Source organism: Ostrinia furnacalis, unplaced genomic scaffold, assembly GCF_004193835.3.
Source record: "Ostrinia furnacalis isolate ACB-3 unplaced genomic scaffold, ASM419383v2 OfSCF1918, whole genome shotgun sequence".
Taxonomy (NCBI): domain Eukaryota; kingdom Metazoa; phylum Arthropoda; class Insecta; order Lepidoptera; family Crambidae; genus Ostrinia; species Ostrinia furnacalis.
Window position 1 is genome coordinate 245,569 of NW_021132157.1, and position 27,322 is coordinate 272,890.

General features: G+C 35.3%; 1 protein-coding gene across 2 annotated transcripts in view; it reads left to right on the plus strand.

The window, feature by feature from the left end:
* Positions 1-27,322, plus strand: part of LOC114354102 (uncharacterized) — a 118,817-nt gene that overhangs the window by 42,766 nt on the left and 48,729 nt on the right. For both annotated transcript variants that reach the window (XM_028306359.1, XM_028306361.1), the window contains exons 5-6: positions 8,472-8,628; positions 24,585-24,679. In XM_028306359.1, coding sequence (XP_028162160.1) covers positions 8,472-8,628; positions 24,585-24,679 — 252 coding nt within the window. The remainder of the gene's footprint in view (positions 1-8,471; positions 8,629-24,584; positions 24,680-27,322) is intronic.

Below are 27,322 nucleotides of genomic sequence, written 5' to 3' on the forward strand. Positions count from 1 at the left end.
CAGTGCACAAAATGGCATGCGTATTATTTATTTACAAAAAACAACAGTTTAAAAAACTAAAAACACGCTTTTAATTACTGCACTAAAAGGTCAAAAATAAACAAATTATGCTCTCTGTTTACTTCGTTTCATGTCTTAATAAATTGCCTTTTTTATTTTCAGAGTCAAAGGTTTCCAAATTGATGGCCTACCTTAACTTTATTAATCACTATTCTAAAAATGAATATTTTTTAAATCATAACCCTTTTAATTAATAAACGCAAGACAGGGGTAGAGTGTGCAAACTCCGCAAAAATAATGATGACATTGTAACATAAGAAGTCAATTTAGTTGAGTAAAGTGATTTGAAAGGCGATATTTTTTCAAAACGCTCGTGAACAAACAAAGTTTAAAGTAAGCCGGCGTGGATTAAGCATAGATTTGTGTTGGAACTCAACAAATTCATTCGACAGAGTAAACTCAAGAAATGAGTAGTACCTAAGTACTAGCTGAGTTACTACGTGATGTGTTGACTTTTCTGAAGCTGTGTTCAAACTGAAATGTATACGAGTACTTACTTTTTGAATTAATTTTTCATACAAAAGTAACATAAATCCATATTATTGTCTATAAAAGCGAAATACCTTTCACTGATTAATTACGAAATCTCATAAACTATATGTATAACACTACTAACTTGAAATTTGGCAGGTAGGTTCCTTATAAGATGTAGACATCTGCTAAGAACTAATTTTACGAAATTCCACCCCTTAGGGGGTAAAAAGACTATTATAAGGAAGGAATATTATACGAACTCTAGGCTTTCCCATTCCGTCTGTCCAGCGCGAGAAGTGTAGGCCAAATCCTCTATTTGCCTAAAGGACATCATCCACGTTTCATATATTTTTGGTCCAAAATCAAAAGTGCCGGCCAACAAAAAAAAAGTGCTGTATTCTGACAGAATACGTCTGCCTTAGCATTTGTTACTATGGCACCAAAGCCGTAGCTCCACTGTGCGTCGAGTATTTGAGATCTAAAAGTCATCGACTATTCACACATTTTTTGTTCAAAATCAAAAGTGTCGGCCAATAAAAAAAAAGTGCTGTATTCTGACAGAATACGTCCGCCTTAGCATTTGTTACTATGGCACCAAAGCTGTAGCACCACTGTGCGTCGTAGTATTTGAGATCAAAGTCAGTCTTTTCATATATTTTTAGAACTCAAATACTACGATGCACAGTGGTGCTACAGCTTTGGTGCCATAGTAATAAATGCTAAGGCGGACGTATTCTATCAGAATACAGCACTTTTATTTTTTGGCCGGCACTTTTGATTTTGGACCAAAATAGATGATGTCCTTTAGAGATACAGGGTGCTCCTGCAGTCACAATACAGTTCTATGCTGCAGTGGGGACTAATTTATGATCAGATGACGATGATTAAAACACACTAGTATACACAATTTACAAGATTCTTAATCGAAAATTAACTTGTAAAAACTTCATGCAAAATTTTCCGTTTAATAATAAGATTTAACACGAATGCTGATGATAATGTTATCAAACATCGACAGCATACATTGTTCGTTTAGTGATAGATAACAAGAGTTTGAAATAATATTGCTTAGTTTATTTGGAGACGCTAGTCTGGACATGACCTTACACGTCGTTTAGGCTTACGTAAATAACAAAACCTTAACGAGTTGTTTAGATAGCACCGTTTACTGTACGGTATTGGTACAGTTGGTTATTTTAATTTTGGGCGATTTCGATTGTCTGTTGATTTTTAGTTAGTAAAGTAAGCCAGTGATTTTCAGAATACCGTTACAGATTAATTAAACTTGGAAATGAAGCACATTCACAGCTACTTCCACAATGAAAACACATTCTCAAATAGAAAAACGAATGTTGAAAAATAATTATAAAGGTTTCTTTTAATATCGTAATAGAAACAGGCACCTACTTATTAAAACTACATCAAAGATTCACTTGTTAGTAACTTTTAAAATGAAGGTGGCACAGAATAAAATGTTCTCATAATCAACCCCCAAGTAATTTACAAAAAGCTGAATTCACTAAGCCCACGAAATCAATACAAAAGATGTGCCCAATACAATATACTAAGAACAATCCATAGCGCCAAACAAAACAATAACTGAAAAGATTTATCAACTGAAACGACAATAAAGATTAAGCGGGCTCTAATGGCGTTATCCTCGAGTCCTCAAACAAATGACTGTGAATTTTGAAAATGAAGATATCTCTAAATTGAAATAACAAAGAAGCGACTAAAATTTCAAATGTTACAGCATTTTTACCTGAAATAACTCAGGCGACAAAAGCAGTAGGTAATGGTGCGTCAAAATTATTTACTAGCGTACGAGAGAATTCATGGTGCATTTATTTATTTATATTTACTAAATTGAGCCGCGGCTTTGACTGTATTAATTTCGGTATTCACAGATATTGTTCTTTCAATAACCTAATTCTTTCAGTTACTTATAAAGTAGGCAAAATATTTTTCAACATCAGCTCACTCGTATCTGCGAGTGAAATAATAATAATATAATTTATTTATTCAAGTAACACGACTCATTATTTGTTACATATAAAAGACTTAACCTATATTAGTAATAATTGAAAAATCTTATCTATTTATTTATTAGGAAATGAAATGCATAGTAAAACTTATTTGACTTCATCTTTATATATTCTTTTTTTTTTCTAGTACAATAATTGATAGTTTATATAAACTATTTTCAAAAACCAACAACGGTGTTATTGGATGGAGCGCTCTTTTTTCCCACCGCGGCGAGTGGATTTCGGCCCGTCGCAGCCACTGTACAAACGACAGCACTTTCAGCTGTAGTGCTGTCTCTTAGGTAGTTGTAATACGTGTTATTTTCTACAAAAATGTGCCTGACGACTGTACATCCCGAGGGATATCAGTAGATTCCCGGGATTCAAAGTAGCCGAGGCTTTGTGACACTCGGAAATTGTGTAGGATCTCCATTGTTGGAAGAAAATTTTCAGGTTTGGGCTTTTCGCTGCCCAAAAATAGCCGATCGTTTTCAAAGGTATACTTTTGCAAGTAATTGAAATAACACTGCCTAAAAACTATTCTTAAGATAACGATGCTTACCTATAATAAAATAAAATGTATTTTCACAATATTTAGAAAGTACTTTAACATACATTATTATTTCTAAAAAATGTTAAACCTTAGTAACCTACAAAGGTAATATTAAATCAATCCTTACATAATAAGATTAATGATTGACATTATGAGTTTTGTAGTAATACCTACTCGTAGTTGTAAGTTTGTTGTGTTTATATGTTCCCTGAGCTATATTACAATAATTTTATCCGCAACTAAAAATAATATTCAAAAAACAATTTTATTACGAATGTTACGCGATATCTCAAGTCCCGCACAATGTTATCGTGTTCGTCCGTTATTCCCGCCGCTACGTGTGAATGGAAATGTTTTAAAATGTAAATTTTTCCCTTTCAAGATTAAATAACAATCACAGAGAGCATTACGCGCGGTTATTATTCTGATTAGTTTGCGAATGCTTATTTTATTAAAATATCCTGAGCAAATTATAATAACCTAGCAATATGTGTAATTACATAGATTTTTAAAACTGTATTAATCATAATCGCAATCTTAAACTTCCAAAGGATGGCCAGTAGGTTATCGGTGTCTGTAAGTAGCTGTAAGCTGAGATTTGATCCCTGAGTTAGGCAATTTTGTTTTTAAGTCTTATATCTTAAGGAAATTTTTCCATTGCGGTTTTATCAATTAAAGTGCTATTTGTATGAATATGGATATGGATACAAAAACAGATACGAGTACAAAAGAACGACTACAGTAAACACTACTGCTTCATAAAAAGCTTTTTCTCATACATGAACCTGCCTTGCATATTATCTACATTCAATCTTAATCAATTTACTTGGTAAGATATTTTTAAAATAATAATTTTGAATTTCATTCTATGCCATAAATCATCCACTTACATTCGCATGCCTATTTACGACTCTTTTAATTTGTTTCTCAAATTACACATTTTTCAAGTTTTTACAGTAAATTATTTAGCAATATGTCTCATAGTAAATCTAAATGGTCCTTCGAGCCGGATGAATCTTTACTCTGCTGCATGCAATCGTCACACATTCGTCTTCTTAACGGCCTACATCCATCCATACAACACGAACGGGCCGGCTACACGTGGAATTGAAACATGGCGTTTAATGGCTGTCGTAAAGGTGGCCAGCGCCGCGTTAGCCACCCGGGGCCATTGCCACCTGCTCATTAAGTGTACTTGTACAGTTAATGAGAGCTTGCACTTCAGCCTTGTTAGAAATAATGAAGTAGGCTCATTCATTTGATGTGTGTCTTTGATCGTCGGCCGTTTGGTGTAGTGGTTCAGAACGGACTACTATGCCGAGAGGTCCCGGGTTCGATTCCCGGCCGGGCAGAAATTGAAATGATGAATTTTAATTTCTGTGATGGGTCTGGGTGTTACTATGTATAGATATTTTGTATGTATTTACAAAAAAAAAGAATTTAAGTATGTTTACAGTTTATATCTGTTGTCTAGTACCCATAGTACAAGCTTTACTTAGTTTGGAACTAGAAACGTAGTGTAAAATGTCCAATGATATTTTATTTTCTATGATCTATCGTCAGATATTCATTTATGTCACTGAGTTAGTTAAAATACTATTCGTTACATATTTTACGAGACCGATCTTCTACTATGATCAGATACTTTGTAGTCATTGTGGTAGAGTGCCATAATTTTGAAATTGCTTCCATTTGCTGTGGCAGTCAAAATATATAGTCAAGAAATTGGTTGAAGCTACCATTTAATTTCACACAAAATAAGTTAAAGACCAGATAGACCAACAAAACTTTCCCTTGGCCCTACTGCGTATCGCCTGTATTGTGTCGTTACGACCCAGTAGTGTTGACAATGTGACAACATTTCTCAAACGGACACAAGAATGTCATTAGACCCGGATCTTGGAATGGGCGGTACTTAGAACTCGGATTTCGTGTAACTACGGCCCGCTGATATGGCAACTTAGCAACTGCGATAGTAAAATTACTCTAAGTGTGAAGTCCTGCTTAGTTAGAAATTTAAAAAAGTGTAAAATGTAAAAATGGTGAATGATGTAGGTACCTGGCTGGTGGCTTTATTGCCAATAATAATTAACAACATATTAGCACAATAGACAATAGCAGTAATATTATTTAGCACTGATGATGACGTACTCTATCAATACCAACTGACATTGAGTTAATAAATTCGGGTTTTGTTCATTTGAGTAAAATTCAATTTTTTAAAATTGATTGTGAATTGCGTAGAATCAAACATCCCTAAGTACCTAGGTGCTAACTTTTAATGTGACCATGCATGCATTTTGTTCTCACAAAACCGTGATCAATCACAATATTAAAAAACCTTTTTAAAATAAATCCCCGATGAATAATTTAGTGTTTCCGCATTTTAAGTTTACGGCCCGTATGTAAATTAACAGATTAAAAGCCCGTGAATCCATCAACGTGGACAATAGAATGCTTGCATGAATGCACGCGCTGCAAGCGTTTCGGCGTCGTTTTAATCAAATATGGGTGCTGGAAATTGAATTAAAGGATAAGTAAGTAACTAAGTAATGCTCTTCAACAAAATATTTGAGATGCTCTCATTACGTACATGCCTAGGTGGTACATGAAATAAAATTTTAATCACCACAACGTGTTCATAACAACAAATGTGATTTCTTTTTCCATAGCTCTTTTTTGACAAATATTTGAATCCAATATAAAACGATACCGAAATCCTGATGGAAGTTCTGTAACCAAATTGTACGAGTAGTTATTAATTTGCGTTTCAGTCAACTGCCAACCCACATCTTGGCCGTCTACAAAGTTTGGCCCACATCCATACGACAGTCACTACTTGTATTCCATACCGCCTTCGCCGGCTGACATAAAATAACTTTTAAGATCCACTATCAAACTCAAAGAGCCATGTGACGCGTTGCAAAAAAGGCAAAATTGCACAAGCCCCGCCCGTCACGTCAGCAATAAAAGAGGCTACGTCATTTGAAATTGCCTTCCCTGACTGACCTGCCGTAAAACTGAAGAGCCGTACCTCACTGACTAACTTATCATGATTCGTTTGAACCCCTATTAGTGAATTAATAACACAGGGTGTTTTGAAAACGGATTGCTATTATTCAAGGAGGATAGCTTAGTTAGACCATTTAGAACAGGGGGCGTAGTATGAGTTAACGTCAAATGCATTAAATGTATGACGGATTGTACAGCGCCCTTAGCGGAAACTTTCATGAATTAAAATCTTCATAATATATTTTATCGAATGCGTTTAACATAAACTCACACTAGGTACGCCCCCGTTCTAACCTTGGTTGGCTTATCGAAGTCTGAAATCAATTTTCTTTTGTTCATGTCCAAAAAGCCTTAATACAAATAAACGCATCTCGCCGATATTTTTTTACCATTATATCTAGGCTTGCTTTGGAACAGTGTTGAGAAGAGGCGGCGCATAACATTATCACTATTGTAATCCCTTTTTTATACAATAACAAGATTATGTGCTAGTGTGTGCTCGGGACCTCCAATTCTATAATGTTCTAACGTGTAAATAGAACCATGCTGTTATACAGAACAAACTCTAACCGACTAAAGTGTCTGTCAATACAACAAATAACAATAATTATTTTCTCTATTTAAAATACTATGACTATTCATACACTAAAGTTAGCAGCGCAAGCTGCGTGCACGAAAACTTGAGCCTCGCGGCTTGCATCTGCATAATGGATCCAATTGAGACGCAAACTATCTTACTAAACTATTATATCTCACCATCTCCGCTGTTGAAATTAATCTTGCAGCTTCGAAACACGTGCAATTCTAACTCAATAACAATTAGGGTCACTTTGTACATCTCGCCTTAGCTGTGACATATTAGGTATGCAAGGCGTATGTTCCTTTATAAATTGTGGATAGACGAAGAGCTAGAACGCCAGACCTACGTCATTTTATAAAAATTTTGTCAGCATACGCTGAAATATTGTCAGCGTATGCTCCCAATATAGGATATACTTAATGTTGGTGAATTATGAATTCGACAGTTCCAACTCCATGCCAGACAGTTTTTTTAGGGTAGCTCCCAAAGCCACGATGACCCAAACTTCATGATTCACCATCATACTATCTAATATTGGGAGCATACGCTGACTAACTTTCAGCTTTTATAAAATGACGTACGAGTAGGTCTGGCGTTCACTGGCTCTTAGTTAGTCTATTATAACTTATTGTGGTAGTCTAGATTAGGTACGTGAGGTGGAGTCTCATTTGTTAGGCAGGTTTTGTAATTGGAAGTAGTACTGTGATAGTAAATACTGAACACTAGTTTATAAGGTAGTATTAGAGTGCAAGCTATCAAAAAGCTTTAATTGTGTACAAATCAGTTTGCTTTTCAGGTGTTTAAAGTTTTTCCTATAACTAGCAGAAAATATTTTAAAGTAGTATCGAGACAGATTTTGTTTACCAATGAATTACCATATTATAATGCCATTACATCATTTTTTGACGGCTTACTGCCTACTCGTACCTTGATGCAACCTTTAAAATATTTAGCTTTATCACCTGAAAATGATATTGAGCTTTTCACAATTTTGTTTTCCTAATTCAACAGGTAGACAGAACATAATAACGTTCAGTTGATGATTTCATAATACACGGTTTAGCCGTTTTGGCAAATCACGTATTAGTCCCGTGGGCCTTAAATATAATGTACAGTCGAATTCATAAATATATTGGCAGCGCCAATGTTATTGTTAGCGTTTTAACGATCATAATATGTATTTCAATACAATCTCAAACATCAATAAAATGTAATCATATCATAAACATACATGATGCGGTAGCGCTGCTGCGCTACAATATTTTGAAACATTGGCATTGCCAACATATTTATGAACTCGACTGTACCTACATAATATGGACTTTGTTTGCTTGATTTGTTTGTTTTACATGACGTGCCAAATCAATTCAAACCTTTGAAACGTAGCTGGTAATTATTCTGCGATATATTATGTCGTCGCTTGCGCAACCTTTTAATTGGTGTTCAGCTCTACACAAAGCTTTGTTAGGTAATATGCCTTTAATACGTAGGTACACAATAAATTCACGGGTCTTTTTGAGTACGAGTTAATTTGAAATAATATCAAACATTTTTTGAATGAAATTCACAAAGACCTTTTTTAATGTGTACGAGTACGTAAGTAATTTAGTTTGCATTCCTCCTGTGCACAACATTACAAATCAAATAGTGAGTAGACAATATCTTAGGAAAGTTTTTTCAAATCTGGTAAAATCAATCTACAAAACACCTAATTGTCAAAGGATTTTGAACTGAATCTGCAAAGTGTTAAATGGTTTTTCCTTTGCAGGCCAGCTTCGAGCTCGCCGGGCAGTTGGCGGAGTTCTCGAGGAGCGGAGTGCCGCCCCTCCAGGGGTTTCACATCGCCAATGTGCCGGACGAGGCCTTCGCGTACCTGCTCTGGGCGGAGCACGTCGAGAACTTGGAGAACGTCTATGATTGGAAGAGTGAGTACTTTTATCTCTTCTTATACAATGGCTCAGCCTTTTTTGTCACCCGTTATCCGCTTTGTTTTGGGAATCGAACCTTAACTTCGAACTCCTCCTATGTTCTTCTGATTAATTTCGTTACGGGTCCAATGAGCTTCACTTTCCCTCGGGACAAACTTGACCTTCACTGGTTGGGTTTTTATTGGCGGTCAAACTGTAGATCCTGACTACACAGTTGCAGCGGTGGGAACGAGAGGTGGGAACAGTGTCGTACAATGGCTCAGCGACCCAGTGTCTTGGCCTCCAATAGGTAGGAGATGTCGCCATTTGCTTGTCTTGTGCAATTTCGCCAGTGTGCTTCAAACTCGCGATTATCCGCGTCCACCACTTCACCCTAGCGGTATCAGGGCCGACCCACCGACGGTCGAGCAATTGGCCATCCGAGATATGCAATTTTGGCACTTCGATCCGATCCCATCCTCCTTTTAATTACAAGCTTTTATTTAACTTGCAATGTGTGTTTGGGTCATATCTTGCAAGCTGACTGACCCACTTCCTGATTGAGCTGAAATTTTGCATACACTGTGATTCGGATGACAATTCAATATAATGATGTCATGAAACTGGTGTGATGATGGAGTTGGAAGCAGCCCAATCTATTAGATATTTTTATTTTATTATTTTTAGATTCGATATTTTTTAATTGGAGGCTTTATTAATTATCTTTCATTTATTTAATCAGTTACATGCGACCCTGTGCGTGCAATGTTCTACGAGAACTTGATTTAACTTTATACTCGTCACGATACCAAAAATGTTCCATTCAATTAAAATTAATCTATTCATTCTGAACGAATCAATTTCAGATTATACGTAAATTAAATTAAATGGTTTATTTATACTTTTATAAAGTGGAATATTTGGAAATTCCGAATCTACTAAGGTAGGTAATTCACTTTAAGTGGGTTGTTTGTTCACCTTCAGTATTGTTAAATTCAGGTGAGAAATTATGTAATTCCTAATAATTATTGCATAATATATTATCATTTACCTTTGCACGTGGCTTCACTCGCGTTAAATTCGAGGAATCGTAGAAAAAGAAAAAGCCTGCAACAAGTTTTACTTATTTAGTACTAACTTCCATGATGTTTCGAATAAAAATATCCATGTAATGTTAAATTGTTTCTTCATTCAAATTTTGGAATGCATTTTCATCCCCTTATTGCTTTAATTCCTTTGGAAAATCCTTTCTTAGCCCACGTCATAATAATAAATCATTATACAGTGTGAGTCACGTTAAAGTGTACATATGAAAATAGATGAAACTAGACCTATTTTTGTCGACAAAAAAGAGGTCAAAAATTTTTTGAGATTTTTTTTTAATTTTTTATCGAATTTTTTTTCTTCCAATTACTTATGGTAAAGAAAACGTAATAACTTTTAAACTAAGCGGTATATCCTAATAAAATAAAAACAGTAATAACGCTAAATAACAGGCGATACTGAAAAAATACATAAACTACCCAGAAAATGCCAACAAATAATAAAAAATGAGACTTTTTGAAAAAAATCTGCTTAAAAATTCGTATTTTTTTGGTTATTTGATAAATTTCTCAAAAAAATGTCCCTATAACAGGTGGTTTTTATTACTTTGTATTATTCTCTATCGTATTATCTTTGTAAAACCAAAAATCGCATGTCTCAATACCTATCACAACATTTGCTATGATCGTTTGAACAAAGGCCTGCCACAACATTATTCTCCGCTACAGGTAGAGACAATTTTAATTTTAACTAAAATGCTTATTTTACTTCGAAATCTTTTGTTTTTATTTGAAATCTAACTTGTCTTTATCAAAATTACAAATCTAGAGCCATTTTCAGTTTCGTTGTTAACGAAGCGTTGAATGGCGCGCCCGGAGAGGCTTAGTTCAAACAATAATTGCAAACGTTGTGATAGGGATAGAGACATGCGATTTTTGGGTTTACGAAGGTAATATGATAGAAAATAATACAAAGTAGTAAAAACCACCGGTTATAGGGGCATTTTTTGGAGAAATTTATCAAATAACCAAAAAAATACGAATTTTTAAGCAGATTTTTTTCAAAAAGTCTCATTTTTTATTATTTGTTGGCATTTTCTGGGTAGTTTATGTATTTTTTCAGTATCGCCTGTTATTTAGCATTATTACTGTTTTTATTTTATCAGGATATACCGCTTAGTTTAAAATTTATTACGTTTTCTTCACAATAAGTAATTGGAAGAAAAAAAATTCGATAAAAAATTAAAAAAAAATCTCAAAAAAAATTTGACCTCTTTTTTGTCGATAAAAATAGGTCTAGTTTCATCTGTTTTCATATGTACACTTTAACGTGACTCACACTGTATAACGGATGATCAACGCATATGGCTAGAAGCGCGCCGTCATGATGATGAATATATGGAACAGCTGGTTTGGGGCTACATTGATACAAATGAAATGTACATATTTAGGTACTCTTGGTTCCAAATTGAGCTACAAAGCTGACTACAATCAGGCAGTTGCTATGCATAGAACTGCGGCTGGGATCACAGGACTCATGCGAGTCGTTTCATTTGAATAACGCATCTATGAAGGAGCCCTTACACTGTCAATTAAATTACTCAATTCTGGGAAAAAATTGACAGTAATGCAAGAAAATGTAGAGCAATTTAGTATAATATTGAGGAAAATTCTCCAACTAATCTTTTTTGCCACCTGCCCACGCTGCAGGGAGTTTTAGCTGTACGTAGAAAAATATGAATTTCTTTTACAATACAATCAATAATAACAAGTTATTTAACGCCCAAAATTATTGCTCAAAATTACCGGTGTCATTGCGCTTTTACTCAGTGTCTACACAATTAAACTAACGCGGGTTCTGTACAAACATACCTACGTAAAAAGGTACCAGAAAATGAGCAGGACTTCGTTTGTGGAGTGAAATTAAACGATACGACTCGAGCGCCCCCGCACCGCGATAGCTTTACGCAGTTTTCATAATTGACCCGACGGATAATATTTTCAAACCCGTCCTTTTCCCGATTTTGCCTGAAGGATTTCCTAATTGGATTAATAATACGCAAGGATTTCAAGCAGAATGGCACTGTCTCCTGAGTAAAGAATCCTTGGGCTTCTCAGATGTTTCTCATCTCGAAAGGTGATATTTACTTAGTACCCATAAAAATATTAGCTCACTAGAGCTATGTAATATACATCTCTCTCATCGCCTCAGTTACATCGTTGGTTCTCTTCTCAATGTCATTGTTATTTCATCCAACAAAAACTTTGTTAAAGTCCCACGTTTACCTGGAAATGAAATTGATCCCCTTTTCTTGTGCGGAGTGCGTGTTTTATCAAGACGCAGCGTATGTCGGTTTCCACTTCAGCTATGTGTAGCCTTAAGGGCGATATTACACAAGATGACAATGGAAACAAACACGTAAGTCTAGTTTGGTTTTATACTATTGTTGCGATTATTCATCTTAAACACTTCGTATATAAATAATATTATAGTGTCAAATAAACAAATCTTCCCACGCATTACGCCTACCTAATTTGTTTCGTGAATGTTTTGTGTATCTCTTGTCTTATCATCATGATATCGCTAAAAACGAATATGGTGATATTCCAAGCAACAAAATAGCAGTCAAGCTTTATCGAATGAAACAAACGAGATTTTGCGTGATGTAACATTGCGTTTAATTTGACTTTTGTAAAAACCCCCGACCCGATTTTGTGGATTTTGTGTATCGCGGACATGCGTGGGCGGGCGCGGAGCTAACACAAAGGCTTTATGTTGAGATACACTGGCTCAAAGTGAATGGGATACTTCATAACTCAAACTAAACATCCGACATTCCTAGCTGTCGTGAACGTGGACATTCAGAGTTACTTTTATTTAACTTGACTGTAAAAGTTTTTGTACCGTTTCGGGTGGATATTTTTAGAGCGTACAGTTTAGATGATCGCTGGAGTTTTTGTGAAGGGTGTAAGATGGTTACTTAAGTTAATTACTTTCTTTTCATTTCGTGTAGTTGATGCATCTGGTTTTTCAGGTCACCAGACCTGCATTTATCATATTGTGGTGTTGAAGATAATTAATACGTAAAGTCTGGCGTCCCTCGATAACGGGCCTTCATAATGAACCAATTTTTATTCACCAGTTAGTAGACGCCGCGTGAAAAATCTTTTCGATGATTTTAGACGACAAAGGCATGGACGTAACGAATAAAATCGATAAAATGGCGCGATAAAAGCTTATCGCAGCGCGCAGATATCAATCACTATTTATTATGATTTGCTATTGCTCCCAATACCCAACTCAGGGTCCAGACGCGGGATGATCCCTAATTATATATATAGCTTACCAAGAAAAAATATCCCTCAACAAGACTACTAACAATAATAAATGACATACCTACTTAGTCAATAGTACAAATCTCATTTTCAAACAATCTACAAAAGGACTACGATCACAATGAGTGCTGTACACGAGCTCACCGCACTCAAAGGGCTGGCCTTCGATTCCGTTTCATTCAGCTAACTTATTTCTTCTTTCTATAGAACTGACTAATTATGCGGCGCTTCACGACTTTTGTTTTGATTTATATTGGAAACGGGTTACTTTCATAACTTTATCATAATTTTGTAACTTTGACCACTTGAGATCTTATGCTTTTGTTTGAAGTGTAACAAATACACCTCATTATATTTTTACCCAACTGCGCCAGAAGGAGGGTTATGTCTTTATAGCTTATTTTTTAATCAGCCTTGAAAAAGACGCCTATTTTTCTTGTAATTACTTTTATGTGTACGACCACCCCTGAGATTGGCTTTGTTTACTAAACCACACCCTGTATATTGATTGATATATTTTTATGACCAATACAATCCTAGATTGCGTGCTTAATACCTCACCTATTTCATATCCAGCCATGCATAAACGAGTTCCCGGCTGAAGCTGCCATTTATCAGCAATTTATCCCACCCTCCAGGGAACTACAAGATTGATTAGATGGCGACTGTTCCATCGTTTAATCCTTACGTTAAGTAAAAAAAGGATGGTTCATTAGCCAATTTCTGTAGTGTTGTTAGCAAATGAATTAGGGGTTCATATTCGTTGATCTTTCGTTTGTTATGTGCGGAAGAAATGGAATTGCATTGGAAAAAAAATATTACTTTAGAAAGCTACAATAAAACAATAAGAACTGATTGTAAAGTATCAGTGTAAATACAGAGTTCCAGAGAGCAACTATACTACTACACTGACCTGCAAAACTACTTTTAAATTTATTTTTTTCTAACTTACTTATTAAAGTTAGAGATTTATAATAAAAAACGTCATACAGCAAATTTTATCAGATTTCTTTTAAACTATGGTAAACTTTTAAAAGTAATACTTTATAGGCCAGTAGGTATATGTATGTTGCAATAGTCCCTTTATCCATTTAATCGTAGAGCCTAATTAATTATAATTATTGTTAGGTATTGAAAATCTGGATCATTAAGGTCGCTTGCACACACATTATTAAATCCGGCTAAATCCAGTTAAAAATAATATTATTTAGTAATATTTACACTTGATAGAGATGTAGTGTTTTAATAATAATGTACATAATGTAGAGCAATGGGTCATGACAAAAGAAAGCCACAAATTCTTGAAGAGTTGACAAAAAGGCGGGATATTGAGCTGTCGAATGTGGTTTTTAAGGTTGAAGGTCTCTTAGCACCGGCTGCCCCATAATTTTGCTCAAGTACCGATACATCTCGCGTGAACAAGATGGATGCCGAATGGGCAAGCAATACTTGTTGGCAGTGTACCGTGACCTCAATATTTTGGTGTTCCTTAGTTTGGTAATTTGGTAGGAATAGGTCGAGTATCCCAATCAAAGCTGAAGAGTTTGTTTGCTTGAACGCGCTAATCTCAGGAACTACTGGTGCGATTTGAAAAAAATATTTTTGTGCTGGATAGCCCTTTTATCGAGGAAGGCTTTAGGCAACATCACCCTACAACCCATAGGGGCGGAGCACTAAAGAAAAATTTTGCACAAACACGAATATTATTAAATTAATCAAACTACCTATTTTCACGCGTACGAAGTCGCTGGCAGCTAGTACATATGCCAATATAACCGAATTACTCCTATCGTACGGTCTTTATAACAGACTTCTTTAGCATAGCTTCTAACATTTATTTCTATCTTGTATCAATGTAGTTTGTTTGCGTGGAAATAGCTTGTGGTTACAGGAAATAATGTAAAGAACTTTATAAATATGAAAAGATAATTTACATATTTCCCTATGTAAATTACCTTCATATAAAAATTATACTCTGGCCAAGATTTTTAAAGGATAATAAATAGTAGGTATAATCTTATTTTGCAAAAGTTATCTCTTAAGATTGGCCACGGCTTAACAGGACATGATATTTTTGAGAGATTCAAGAAGTTTTTATATCAAAAAACTTTTCAAAGCAAATATTTGTGTGGAGTCTTCACGGGCCTTACGAGTTTCAAATTACTTGGTGATTCGCAACGTACAAAGGTTTAATTTGTAGCGAGGATGCCTGGTAAAATACTTTTACAAGACAAGTTTATGACGAAGAAAATGTACCTACAATGGACAAGTTTCGTGATGTTGAAAACATTAAATTTCACTGATTTAAATATAGACCAAAACTAAAAAGCCAGCGAAGTTATTTTTGAAATCCATCAAGAAATGGCTGAGAAATTAATTATTTAAATTACCTCCATATTTTCGCGTGGAACTTAAAAATAGGCGGTGCCGTGACGTCAGGCCACCTGTTCAAGTTTCAATCACAATATAGTTCCAAAATAGTGAACTGTCCTATCGATGACATTGACAGTGGGGCGCCACCGTCAATACCGGATCGCTGGTTCCGATTTTTGCCATGTTGGAAACCATATAGTTGAACGATAGTAGCGCCCCCCTGTCATTGAGTTTGGTGGGACAGTTCAGCGTGGGTCATCTATACTTACCATCCCTAACGCATTGTCGAGAATGACAGTGTCATTATGACACTATAATGTCAAAGTCTTCTTTTCTTTTTAAATATAGTCAAAAAGGTCTTGGATATGTCAAAAAGGTTACACAATTTTACTAAGAAAGAATCTTGAGTGACTGAAAAATTAAAAACTACTAGATTTAAAAAAAATATGGATCTGTCAACAGCACTGGATCAGTGGGTCTAGACAAAGTGCAAATTATAATCGCAAACCAGTCGCAAAGTGGTCGAAAAGCCCCTTTTTTGTATGGAGTTTTGACGGATTCGATTTTCGATTCGAGTAAGTAGAGTTCGCTATTATTCTTATAAAAAAACTAGAAAAGTTTTCTGAAAAATACCTACTCGTATTTTCTTTTGTTTTGAGTTATCCCTCATCGTATGCTACATGAACTTTTTTCCGACTGCATAAGACTCATTTTTAATTTTTGAGTAATAAATGCTTACTCTCTTAAAATAGCACAATAACTTGAAGGCCAGGCCTCTCCGTCAACTCAAGGGTTCCGTACTTAAGGCCGTTGAAGATAATCTTCATAATATACCCGAATATTTTCGTGTTACTTTACACATGTCAACCTTAACAAATCATAAGAAAAACTAGTATGTAAGAATTGTAGGTGTAGGAATAAAAACTGTGTTTTGCTGAAATCTTTAGACGGACTTTTTTCTTGCAAAGTATTTAAATAACTTATTATTATCTATTTGTAGGTATAGTCGTTATCGCTACAATCATCAGTTTTTAAGCCATACTTATTAATTTCAACCAATTTGATACAAACCAGCGTTAATATTTTAATTCCGTTCATACTCAATACTCAATACTTTACTTTATTGCATCCATAATGTTACAGAGGTGGTATGTTTTTATATGGTTTTATAAGATACAATTATGGACCCTGTCGGGCACAGCATTCTAAGAGAGGGGAAGAATTTATAAATATTTAATTAATTCAATTATATTATTAGTTATTAATTATTTATCACAATAGGTATACATAGTAGGTAAGTGATGCAAAGCTCTAACAAAATGTAGGGACAAGTCTTTATAGTCAAAATATTGTGTATTGAAAATTTAACTTTATTTATTGCGAGTAAAGTGCACTTTATCACGACGGGAATTACCATCATGTCCCTTAGTTGTGTACCTACGCTCAACCAAGCAACATCAGTATTTGTCTAGTGTGCCTACAACCTACAATGGCCGCTAATTTGCAAAGTTCACAGTTCAACTCAGTCTTTGGTGCCTAATTATGTAGGCAGGAGACTAACAAAAATAAATCGTTTTAAAATTGGGGATAAACGTTTTCCTTAAAACTATTAAAGCGCGCCCAAACATGTCTTTGTGGAAATGGAAGGTGCATGTGAAATAACTTACGAATAAGTACATACTATTTTGAGTTATTAGGGTAAAATATCCACCGATGCATACACTGATGCAATTCTCTAGTAATTAAAACAGCTTACCGTAATTGGCATGGTGAAGAATTAGGTGGAAGTCACACCCTCCATCCACTCTTTATAGGTCATCCGATGAGTTACAGCCTTAATAACGAAGAATTATCACGGTAATCACAAGAGGCAATTATTCAAAGAAATTCTGTTCTCAGAACTGAAATGCGGTAGACAAATTGTACCACTTAGCTTTACAATTTAACCGCTTGAGTTTTGTGACGAATCCTGTAGATGTATTGTGAAATTTAAATACAGCTTTGCAGAGTTTGAAAAATGTTAGACCGATTAGACAAAAAAGTAATTTAGTAAAAGCAAAACTTTTCCCTTGTCCCCTAGAGCCTAGCTAGACAATGAGTGGGAGATAAAATTGTTATTATTTACTTAGTTTGCTCTTTTTAAATTGGTGGAATAAACTCACTTTAATGTCACAGAAATCGATAATCTCATAGTTATAAGTGAAGATAATACTTATTGTTCATAAACTGTGTCAAAACTTTAATCTGTCTGAAACGTGTTAAATGACTCCCAGAGCCTACAAAATGAGCAGGTCAGGGCGTTAGGAGGCGATTAAATAGGATTAACCTTAGATCCGATCCCAAAAAAGTTATTCGTTTTAATTAACTTGCCGAGGTATCGTAAATCCTAGAGGGTGAAATATAATTTTCTGCGATATGATTCAATGAATGAAAATGAATGCATTTACGTAAAGTTATGGAATATTATGCTAATTTTAAGGTTTATCAGTTATTTACACTCCAAGTTTGATGTTGAGACCCAACGAGGTACTACGAGGTACAACGAGGTACCCAGTAATTCATAAAGGGTAATGTCGCCTATTTGCGTCCACCTTAACCTATTCATTTAATTGACTCATTAAGGGATTATGTTCTCTATGAAAACACGTATTAAACAATATTTTTCATATCATTTTAAACAACTTCAAAAAGTGTATGAGTGGGGATCGCATCCGCAACATAATTATGGCGAAGTAGCCTGGTACGGGAACACTAGGCCAGGCGGCTGACAAAATGGATTACATTTTTAAATTCACTCTCGCTTCAGCGCGTAAACGCCCACTGCTTGTTTTATTTAATTCTACAAATAATTAATTTGAAAAACAAGTCACACAATTAATTTCATTTCAACATTGTTTTTTCCCTCTAAACAATTTGTAACATTTTGGAGTGTCTCTTATAATTCTGCAAATAGCTCTCGGCACGAATGCTCCAATATTTTGCCGTCTCCATTCTTGTCATCCAACAATTGGGGGTTAATGGAAGAGGCACCTATTATAATGGAATTTCTAAATCTAAGTCCATTACTGGGCGGGTTAATGACTCCAAATGTAAATTAAGGTCAAACTTTCATCGTCACGGCACTGGTGTACCTTATCATTAACAAAATATAATGCAGTTCCATTTACTTAATCATGTACCAACTTTAATTCTATTTTCTTGGTGTAATCGGTCTCTTTTAAAACAACGAAGCAAGCTCGTTTCTAAAAATAAAAACGAAATATTGATGTCATTAATAAGAATTTAAAAGGCACCCCAGGGTAATGAAATAAATTGCAATGCCAACGAAATGAACTTGACCGTAAAGCTGATACATTTTTTACTCCGATCGCTTCATAGACGTAACAAATGGAAGCGTTTCCCGTAATATTACCGACCGAGAGCGATTTCAACAAATAGGGACTTTTATTACATTGCCCTGATAAAACATCAAAATGACAAATTCCTTTTGCATCCCACAAGCACAATCTCTTACAAGGAACCTTTTCCTGAATGCGGCAATGGATTGTTTACGCGGGTTTTTAGTCACCTATCGATCCTTTTTTTTTCAATTTCAAATCTTAGTATTTACGTGTAGATCTGATCTCATTATAACAAGGTACTCTTATTTTAGCATCAATGTAATAAACTTGTTTTAATAACTTGCCTTATCTTCTTGCAAGATTTTTCATCAATTCTGTGGCATTAAACCTCAATATTCCTTTTGATTTTTTATGGTTTCATTAGGAATTACAACCGGTAGCGTTAACCACAAAACTGTATAGAGCTTAGAAGCCATAATGAGCTAGTTGTTCCCTTTGAATGAGTTAATATTTGTGTTTGCGTCAATAATCGTGATAATCAACACGCTATGCTTGGTTTAACTGTTTAAAATATGCAGCTTACATTTTAGAAACTAAAACAAATTTTTGCTAATTTAGTGAATGAATAAAAGCAAGATCAAAATACTTTTGTAAACTTTAGCATTAAAAATAGACAAATGACAAATCCATCGTTTCACAGAAGCCATTTAGTGCCCCTGATAAAAAATAAGCAGAGGTGCTTATAAAATAATATACAAATGACAAAAAACATTGTTTCACAGAAGCCATTAGTGCCCCTGATTAAAAATAATCAGAAATAAGTAAACAGAGGTGCATTATTTTCTTCGCCGTAAAATTTTAGTGGTTGTTTTCTCGCAGTAAAATGATTCTATCTTAGTAGTAGGTAGTTTATGGATGGATTATGGAAGTTTTTTTTATTCAAATAAAAAAATAAAGCGTGTGCGATACAGTTTATGTTGTGGGTATTAATTAGTGCGAGAGCTTCTTTTTTTCGTGCGGCAGAGAGTACCGTCACATTTTGTAAAAGAAACTATCGTTTCTCACGCTGCTGTCGAGTTGATAATTTTTTTTTTTAATTAGTTGAGACGAACATTTTTTTTTATTTTCAAAAAATAGCTCGTAAAATTCGATAGTAGGTACTAAAGGTAAATCGTTCTGTGGCGGGAAAATCACCACTAAAATTTCACGGTGTATAAAAATACCGCAAGAAATGTAAAATTATCATTGTTCTTCATACAAATAAGTGTATTTTTCACCACAGTCGCAGCTGGCAAGCGCCCCGCTTTGCCGCGCGCTCCGCGTTTATCATCTTGAGAAACGTACAACAGGTACAAACGTTACACTCTGTTTTGCTAAAATGTTCATTATCCACATACAAACACGAGTAACTTAGTACCTACGTCCTTCAAGGGAAAGTACTCGGAAAATAAATGGAAAACAACAATAATAGGCACTATTATTGTGGTTTTCCAATTATTCTCCGATATGTAATACACACTTTATGAGAGTAAAACGATCTAACCTTCGCTTATCTATCTTAAAAAATGCTCGACCTAATATCACTAACTCCCTATTGCCCGCGGCTTCACCCGCGTGAAATTTCGTTTGTCACAGATCGTCATAAATTATAATAAACAATAATACTGTAAAGTTTCATCAAAATCCGTTCAGTAGTTTTTGCGTGAAAGAGTAACAAACATCCAGACATCCAAACTTTCGCATTTATAACATTAGTAGGATAACTTTTAGGTATGACAAGTAGACATTGTATTAATAATCCTACAGTTATTAGGAACCACCACACCACATTAACAAATTGATATTGCCTGATCCCTAAAGATAGCAAAAACAAATTTTGTTGAATTGTAATAATAACATAGGGCACATTATTTTTCAGTAGATAGATAAGAAGAGTGTTATACGAGTAAAACTCATAAAATCATAAAAACTCATTTATTTATGCAAATAGGCTTTAAAAAAGGCACTTTTACACGTCCCAGTATTAACCCTACCACTGCTTCAGGACAATATAAATGGGCCAGTGCTGAGAAGAAGCAGCGCAAGAAACTCAGTCACTATTGTCAGCCTCTTTTATCTGAAATGATTATGTTTATTACTTATTTCAATTTATGGTCTTTAGTAAAGACTCTTTACTGCGTTACCACACTACTGGCTACCTCCAAAACTACGAATAATGTAATAAATATTTGCAAATAAAATACTAAATTCACTTTCAAATAACCATATCAGAATTATGTCTATTTTTGTTTATAGTAGTTTCAGAAAGTTAGTATTTCAGCTAATCTCGACAAAATGAGTCCCGGCAATATTCCTGAAAAGGCCTTTGTCAAGCTGTAAGCATTAATTTCGCCACAATTTATGAGTGCGTAAAGAACATAATAGCCAGGCTTGCTGACTGAAATAAATCTTTTTAGCCAAAAATTAGGGGTGCGTTATGGGTTTCCGAAACACGACGTTAAACATTCTTTGCCGTGATTAAGTTGGCTATGTGGGCCGCACTCGCGAAACCCTGCAGAGCCGTGCCTTGGTAGAAAGAAAGCTCGTTTTTGTAGAGCCCCGAGCCAGGGCTCCAAACCACAGTTTTTAATTATGCCAACCTGAAAGGATAAGTATTCATCAAAGAGACCTCGTACATCGAATGAATGAACCATTTTGGGCAGTGTTCCGTTGTATGGTCCTATAGAATCCTCGCCGCTTTAATTTTAGAAACGCGCAAGTGAATCGTTTAAGCGGCAAATTATTTGTTACACATTTTATACGCTACAAAGTTATTTCGTGCTTGCAATGCACAACACTGTACATGCCTGAATTATAATTATTTAGGTAAGTACACTCTACTTACTTGTAATTATACCCATTCTCACAAAGTAAAATACCGAAGGTCATGTTCAAAAAGCGTTGGCATTAGGTATTTGAAATAATTTATGGTTAATAAATTACGGCATCTATGTTTTAATACATCATTCACAATATACACCATAATCTTGACCAGCCATTCACATTTTTGTAGTAAGTAGGTACAATGTTGAAATCGACTGAACGAAGATCCTATTAAGCAAAAATTGCTGCTTGACACGCCATCGAATAGCAACTAGGTACAATAATGAAATGTTGTTTAATTGATATGTGGGTTCTTACCCTATTGCTAATGATTTTCTCAAGAGAAAAAAAACATGTTTGCTTGTTTACATAGAAAATTTCGCTACTTATATTTTTATGTAAATCTCCGACCGTAATAAACTGGTGATACTCTATCAGGGCTCCGTCCCTTCAAACTGGAGCGACAATAGGTGCAGAAGGGTAGCACTTACCCCTACCCCGGAAAAAGATCTTTTGTTGCTCATTAGAAGTTTATTGTAGATATCACGTCGCTGCGTCGACGACGCGTCAACGTCGCGATGCGGCTCCGTCTCCGATATTGTCTCGAGTTACCATCAAGGTTTATTGATTAGCGCTTTGTATCCTTTCCGTACCGACAAAGCAAGTTTTTGAAAAAGTCTGGAGGGGAACTACCTAAATAAAATTGGTCAAGTGCGTGTCGTACCACGCGCAATATAGGGTTCTGTAGTTAAAAAAAAAACAGTTTTTCATCCAACAATTTACTTTTAAGAGGGGGGGGGACGCCCTACTCGAACAAAAATTGGCACTTTAAACTTTTCACCATCAATCCCTAATTTTTAAGTGACTCTATGGTAACACATAAAAGGTACATATTTTGTTTACATAGGGATCACTTAAAAATTAGGGATTAATGGTGAAAACGGGCATTAGAAACCCAAATGCAAATTCACTCCTAAAATAAGCATATTATTTGTTTTAAGAGTGATTTCCACAAGAGTCCAGCGATTAACTCGGGTCGAATACCTATACCTAAAATGACCTGATGATAAACAATAAAAAATTCACTCGCAGTAGCATGATGTTCTCAGTATATTGACTGCATAAAAATCTTACATATTTGATTCCAGTGACAATGATCTATGATTCTTTAGTTGGTTAGACTAAATCATGACCTGGCGTCTTAATAATGGCTTAAATGCAAGTTATAAAAGATCATAACATTAATTAAGTTTACACGATTGATTAAAAAGAATATTCAATAAAAATGTTTGCGCCTGACTACCTTTTATCACGAAATTACAATCTCTAAAGACGGCGGTACTTTTTCCATAAGAGCTGGTGAAAGTCAAAAGTTTTAGCTATTATTAGGGAGAACTAGTCCGCGAAAATGCCTTATCTTTCACATAAAGTGATACATTTCGTCGGCCGTTTGGTGTAGTGTAGTGGTTCTAAAACGGACTACTATGCCGAGAGGTCCCGAGTTCAATTCCCAGACGGGCAGAAATGGAAATGATGACTGTGTGTATTTAAAAAAGTATAGTATATCCGTTAAGCTAGCACCCATGCTTACTTTGGGGCTGGGTAGCGCTGTGTGAAATTGTCCAAAGATATTTATTTTTATTTATTTATGTAAATGAACAGAAATGAACCCACTAAAAATATATAATGATATTCGAACTGCAACTCTACTAGTAAAGTATGTACCTAGTTTCAACTCGAACCACTAGTCCAAAAGGCCGTCCAATATACGGGACAAATTAAAGCTAGTATCTCTTTTGATGAACTTTACGAGCATCTTAAATGATACACGATATTAATTGCGGGACTATAAATTAACAGAAGCTATAACGTATGGCTCCAGACGAGAGAATCTTCTTTTCAAGTGCACACAGCGGGTCTATAATGTTCACGTTTGTAGAATAATAAATACTAAATAAGTACTTATTCTAGCTAATAAAGATAAAGATAAAGATAAAGATACATTTATTTGTTCAAACATGTGTACATAAGGTGTTAAGTCAGCATTTAAAATGGTATCAACATGTCGTACATTACTAATACCGACATTACAATAGGTAGGTATGTTAAATGCAAAGATATCTGATAGAGGTATTTAATGTCTTCAACAACATTCATAACAAGGATACAAAATGTGTTAATTACAAAAAAAAGCATTTGGTCCTTCTTGGATTTGAATCTGCTCTGAAATTCACAAGCTACTTACTGCGGCAGATGTGTGTTTGTAAAGACAATAGCATCAGACTACAGTTTTATTACAAAATCATCTCTATTATTAAAATACATAAAGTACCTACCACAGGGTTTAGCTTAAACTGCCGTCGCCTATACCTACATTTTAAGTAGCTCAGCTTCACAATTGTATCTCACATTTGAGAAATATGAAAGAGCCCAGAAAAAACATTTTTCTCTACTAATGTAACATTCAGGTTCGCGAGGTAGTCGGCTTTTATTATACCCACCTCTTCCCTCCAGTTGAATACGTAATGATTACGCGATTTGAGCACAATCGGTAAGAGCAGTAAGAAAACCGAAAGTAATAATAAGTTACCAAAATACATTTACTAGATAATTTTATTATACATGAAAAGGAAAAGGTACACGTGCGGTAGTAAGCTATTTTTTTCCGTTATTTTCTGAACATCTGATGGCCGCATGGCAGAAAAGTTGCTGAGTACCTACTGACCGGATAACGTTGTGCAGGCAGGCCTAACACTCGGTGGACCGACGATCTGATGAAGATTTCAAGAAGCTCCTGGATATGGCCAGCGCTGAACCAATCGTTGGGCAAATTCTTGGAGGAGACTTATCCAGCACTGGACATCTTTTGATTAAAATGTACTACCTACATAATAATTTGTACAAAAGAAAAATATTTGCTCTAGACTTTATGAAAATATGAATTATCCAGAGTTTTTATTATTAGTTTGTGAGTAATTAACTGAAATCGGATGGGACTGACTAATTGTTTTGTTCACAGAGTTGTCTCCGAACGAGGAAGCGCGGCAAGCTGTGATCCGTGAGCTAGTGACCACTGAAGCAGACTACATTCGGCATCTCATAGCCATCGTCGAGGTAAGTGTTCCTACTTAAGCAGAATTCAGATTTTCCTATTTTATTGTACACATCCCATAGGCCCCGTGGAAGGGATTTGGTTCGTAAGAACAGAGAATCTAGTAGATCCAGTCGGCTAGTGTTGATCTATATTGCATCCGAAAGACACGTAATTTATTTTTCGCTTTACATCACTAATTTAAAAGCCTTTGAAATCACAATTAACCCATGACTGGGTATCACTGTACTACCACAGATTACTAATAAGTTACTATGCTACTACGTTCACGCTTGTGTCTCACCTTTTCCAACTTCAGAAAGAAGGTTGTATGGATTTTATTTAAAAAAATATTCATTTGACTTGGGTGTTACGTTCGTTCGTTGTGATGCCGAAAACACGAAAATAATAAAACCGCCGACGCCGTAAGATATGGATCTACGCACCCGAGTACACCACACAGATGTAAAATACCAAATGTGGTGTAGCAGGGATTTCAACCCTGATCGTGATCAGGGCTGAAACCTTCGCACATACACAATGTAGATTGGCTTTTGCCTGTTTTTGCTCAGTCAATGTTGAATTTATCCTTTTAAAATCATAATTACCTATCATAAGCGAAACATTTATAACGAAATCGATGGTAATTTTAAGCTCATGGACTACAAACAAGTTTTAAAGTTACTTCGCGAAATTTACTTCAACCTTCCCTAAAATTCAATATTATAAGCATACATTTGCATCCCATATGAAATAGCATATTTTCATTCTTTCAAATAATATGTATAGAAAATACCACCTATTAAATATAATTCAACCTATAAACTCACATAACTATACAGTTTATCGACCTTGTGAAATATGTTCGTGCTTGTCTTGATACATTATAATCTGCTATATGATGATCGAAAAACCTTTTTGCCCGTGAGGAGATTAACCTCTTACGGCTGTGTGAGGTTGCCTGAGTACTTTCCAAAGCGTAAACTCGTATATTAAGTAGGAACAGAAGTGCCTAGCTAGCTAGAATTCTTACAAATGACTTACAAAATCGTGAGAGAAGCTTAAAGTTCAAGCAGTAAGTGGGTATCGAAATTAAATAAACACATGACATTAAACTATTAAAAGTTTTTGTTAGTCATGCTATTAGAAAAGTTTCTATATGCTCACAGATGGTTATCGTCTTAGTGCTTCTGAGCCCTTAAAAGCTCTTGGGTTTAATGTTTGTGGTAAATCGTCCACTGCAGCTGTAGGTACCTATAGTTCTTCACGATTTCTTCTACGTCCCATTTAAAACTCTTGAAAACTTTAACCTGTCAGTAATCAATCAATCAAAGTTTGTCTTGGCAAAAAATCCTTTCTGTACATTAAAAAAATAGGACAATTTATCAAGCCTCATCATCAGGATAACATTTCAAGCACTAGTCTATTATTGCGCAGGCATATTTTCCGATTGGACGAGTTGAAACAGGATTATGCGAGCTTACGGCAAAAGGTTAATCCCCATATAACGAGGGCTATAGCGAGGTGGCCAGATCGATCACAATCTTCCCGGTTTCTTCAGCTCGCGAAGGTTAAGGGGACGAACGTTCAACTTTTGCAATAAAAGTCAAGTTTTTGGGGCCGCAATGGTTAACTGCTTTCAATATCGATGTAGGTTCCGCAGTTAGTCATGCATTTAGTATTTGTTCGTATGTGTGTGTTAGAAAAGCTGACTTAGGCGCCACCAACACCATAGCTGCCATAGGTATTCGAAATATTATAAAATAGGCCAAGTTTTCTTTTTATTATGCTCTCTCTCGTTCTTCTGGTAAATGTCCACTTTTGGTAAAGGCTTATTTAAAACTAGCGGTCGCCCGCGACTTCGTACGCGTGGATCCCGTTTTACCCCTTCATCTATCTTACGCGGTTTAGATTTTTTCATACAAATGTTTTTTCCCGCTAACTCCCGTTCCCGTGGGAATTTTGCAATATCCTGATGTAACTAAGCTTTAAGTTTACTAAGGTACCTGCATGCCGAATTTCAAGCGTCTAACTTAAGCGGTTTAGGTATTTCATACAAAAGGATTTTCCCGCTAATTCCCGTTCCCGTGGGAATTCCTAAGTATACTATAACCTGCCCAGGAGTATGAAGAATAATTGTACCAAGTTTCGTTAAAATCCATCTAGTAGTTTTTGTTTCTATAAGGAACATACAGACAGACAGACAGACAAAAATTTTACTGATTGCATTTTTGGCATCAGTATCGATCACTAATCACCCCCTGATAGTTATTTTGAAAATATATTTCATGTACAGAATTGACCTCTCTACAGATTTATTATAAGTAGGTAATATAGATTTAAAGGAAAATGAAAGGCATTAAATAATTTATTCAATAAATCTTACACATTCCTTCAATGCTTCCCTGTTTCCATTTTGACTAGCCTTTCAAATATTTGTCTCTTCAGCATCAGAATCTCTATCATTCAGTCTTTTATATAAAGTTCGTTAACCTAATAATGTCAGATTTTTTGAGACGTTAAGAGCTTTATGTTACTTTGTAAACGTTTGTCATTTACAACACTAATCAAGTTTATTGGTAAGCTGCACAAAACTGTTTTGTTCAGGCCATGTAATCGATTCAATTCTCGCGGCCACAAATTGCAGCCATACAGGTCTCGCTTGG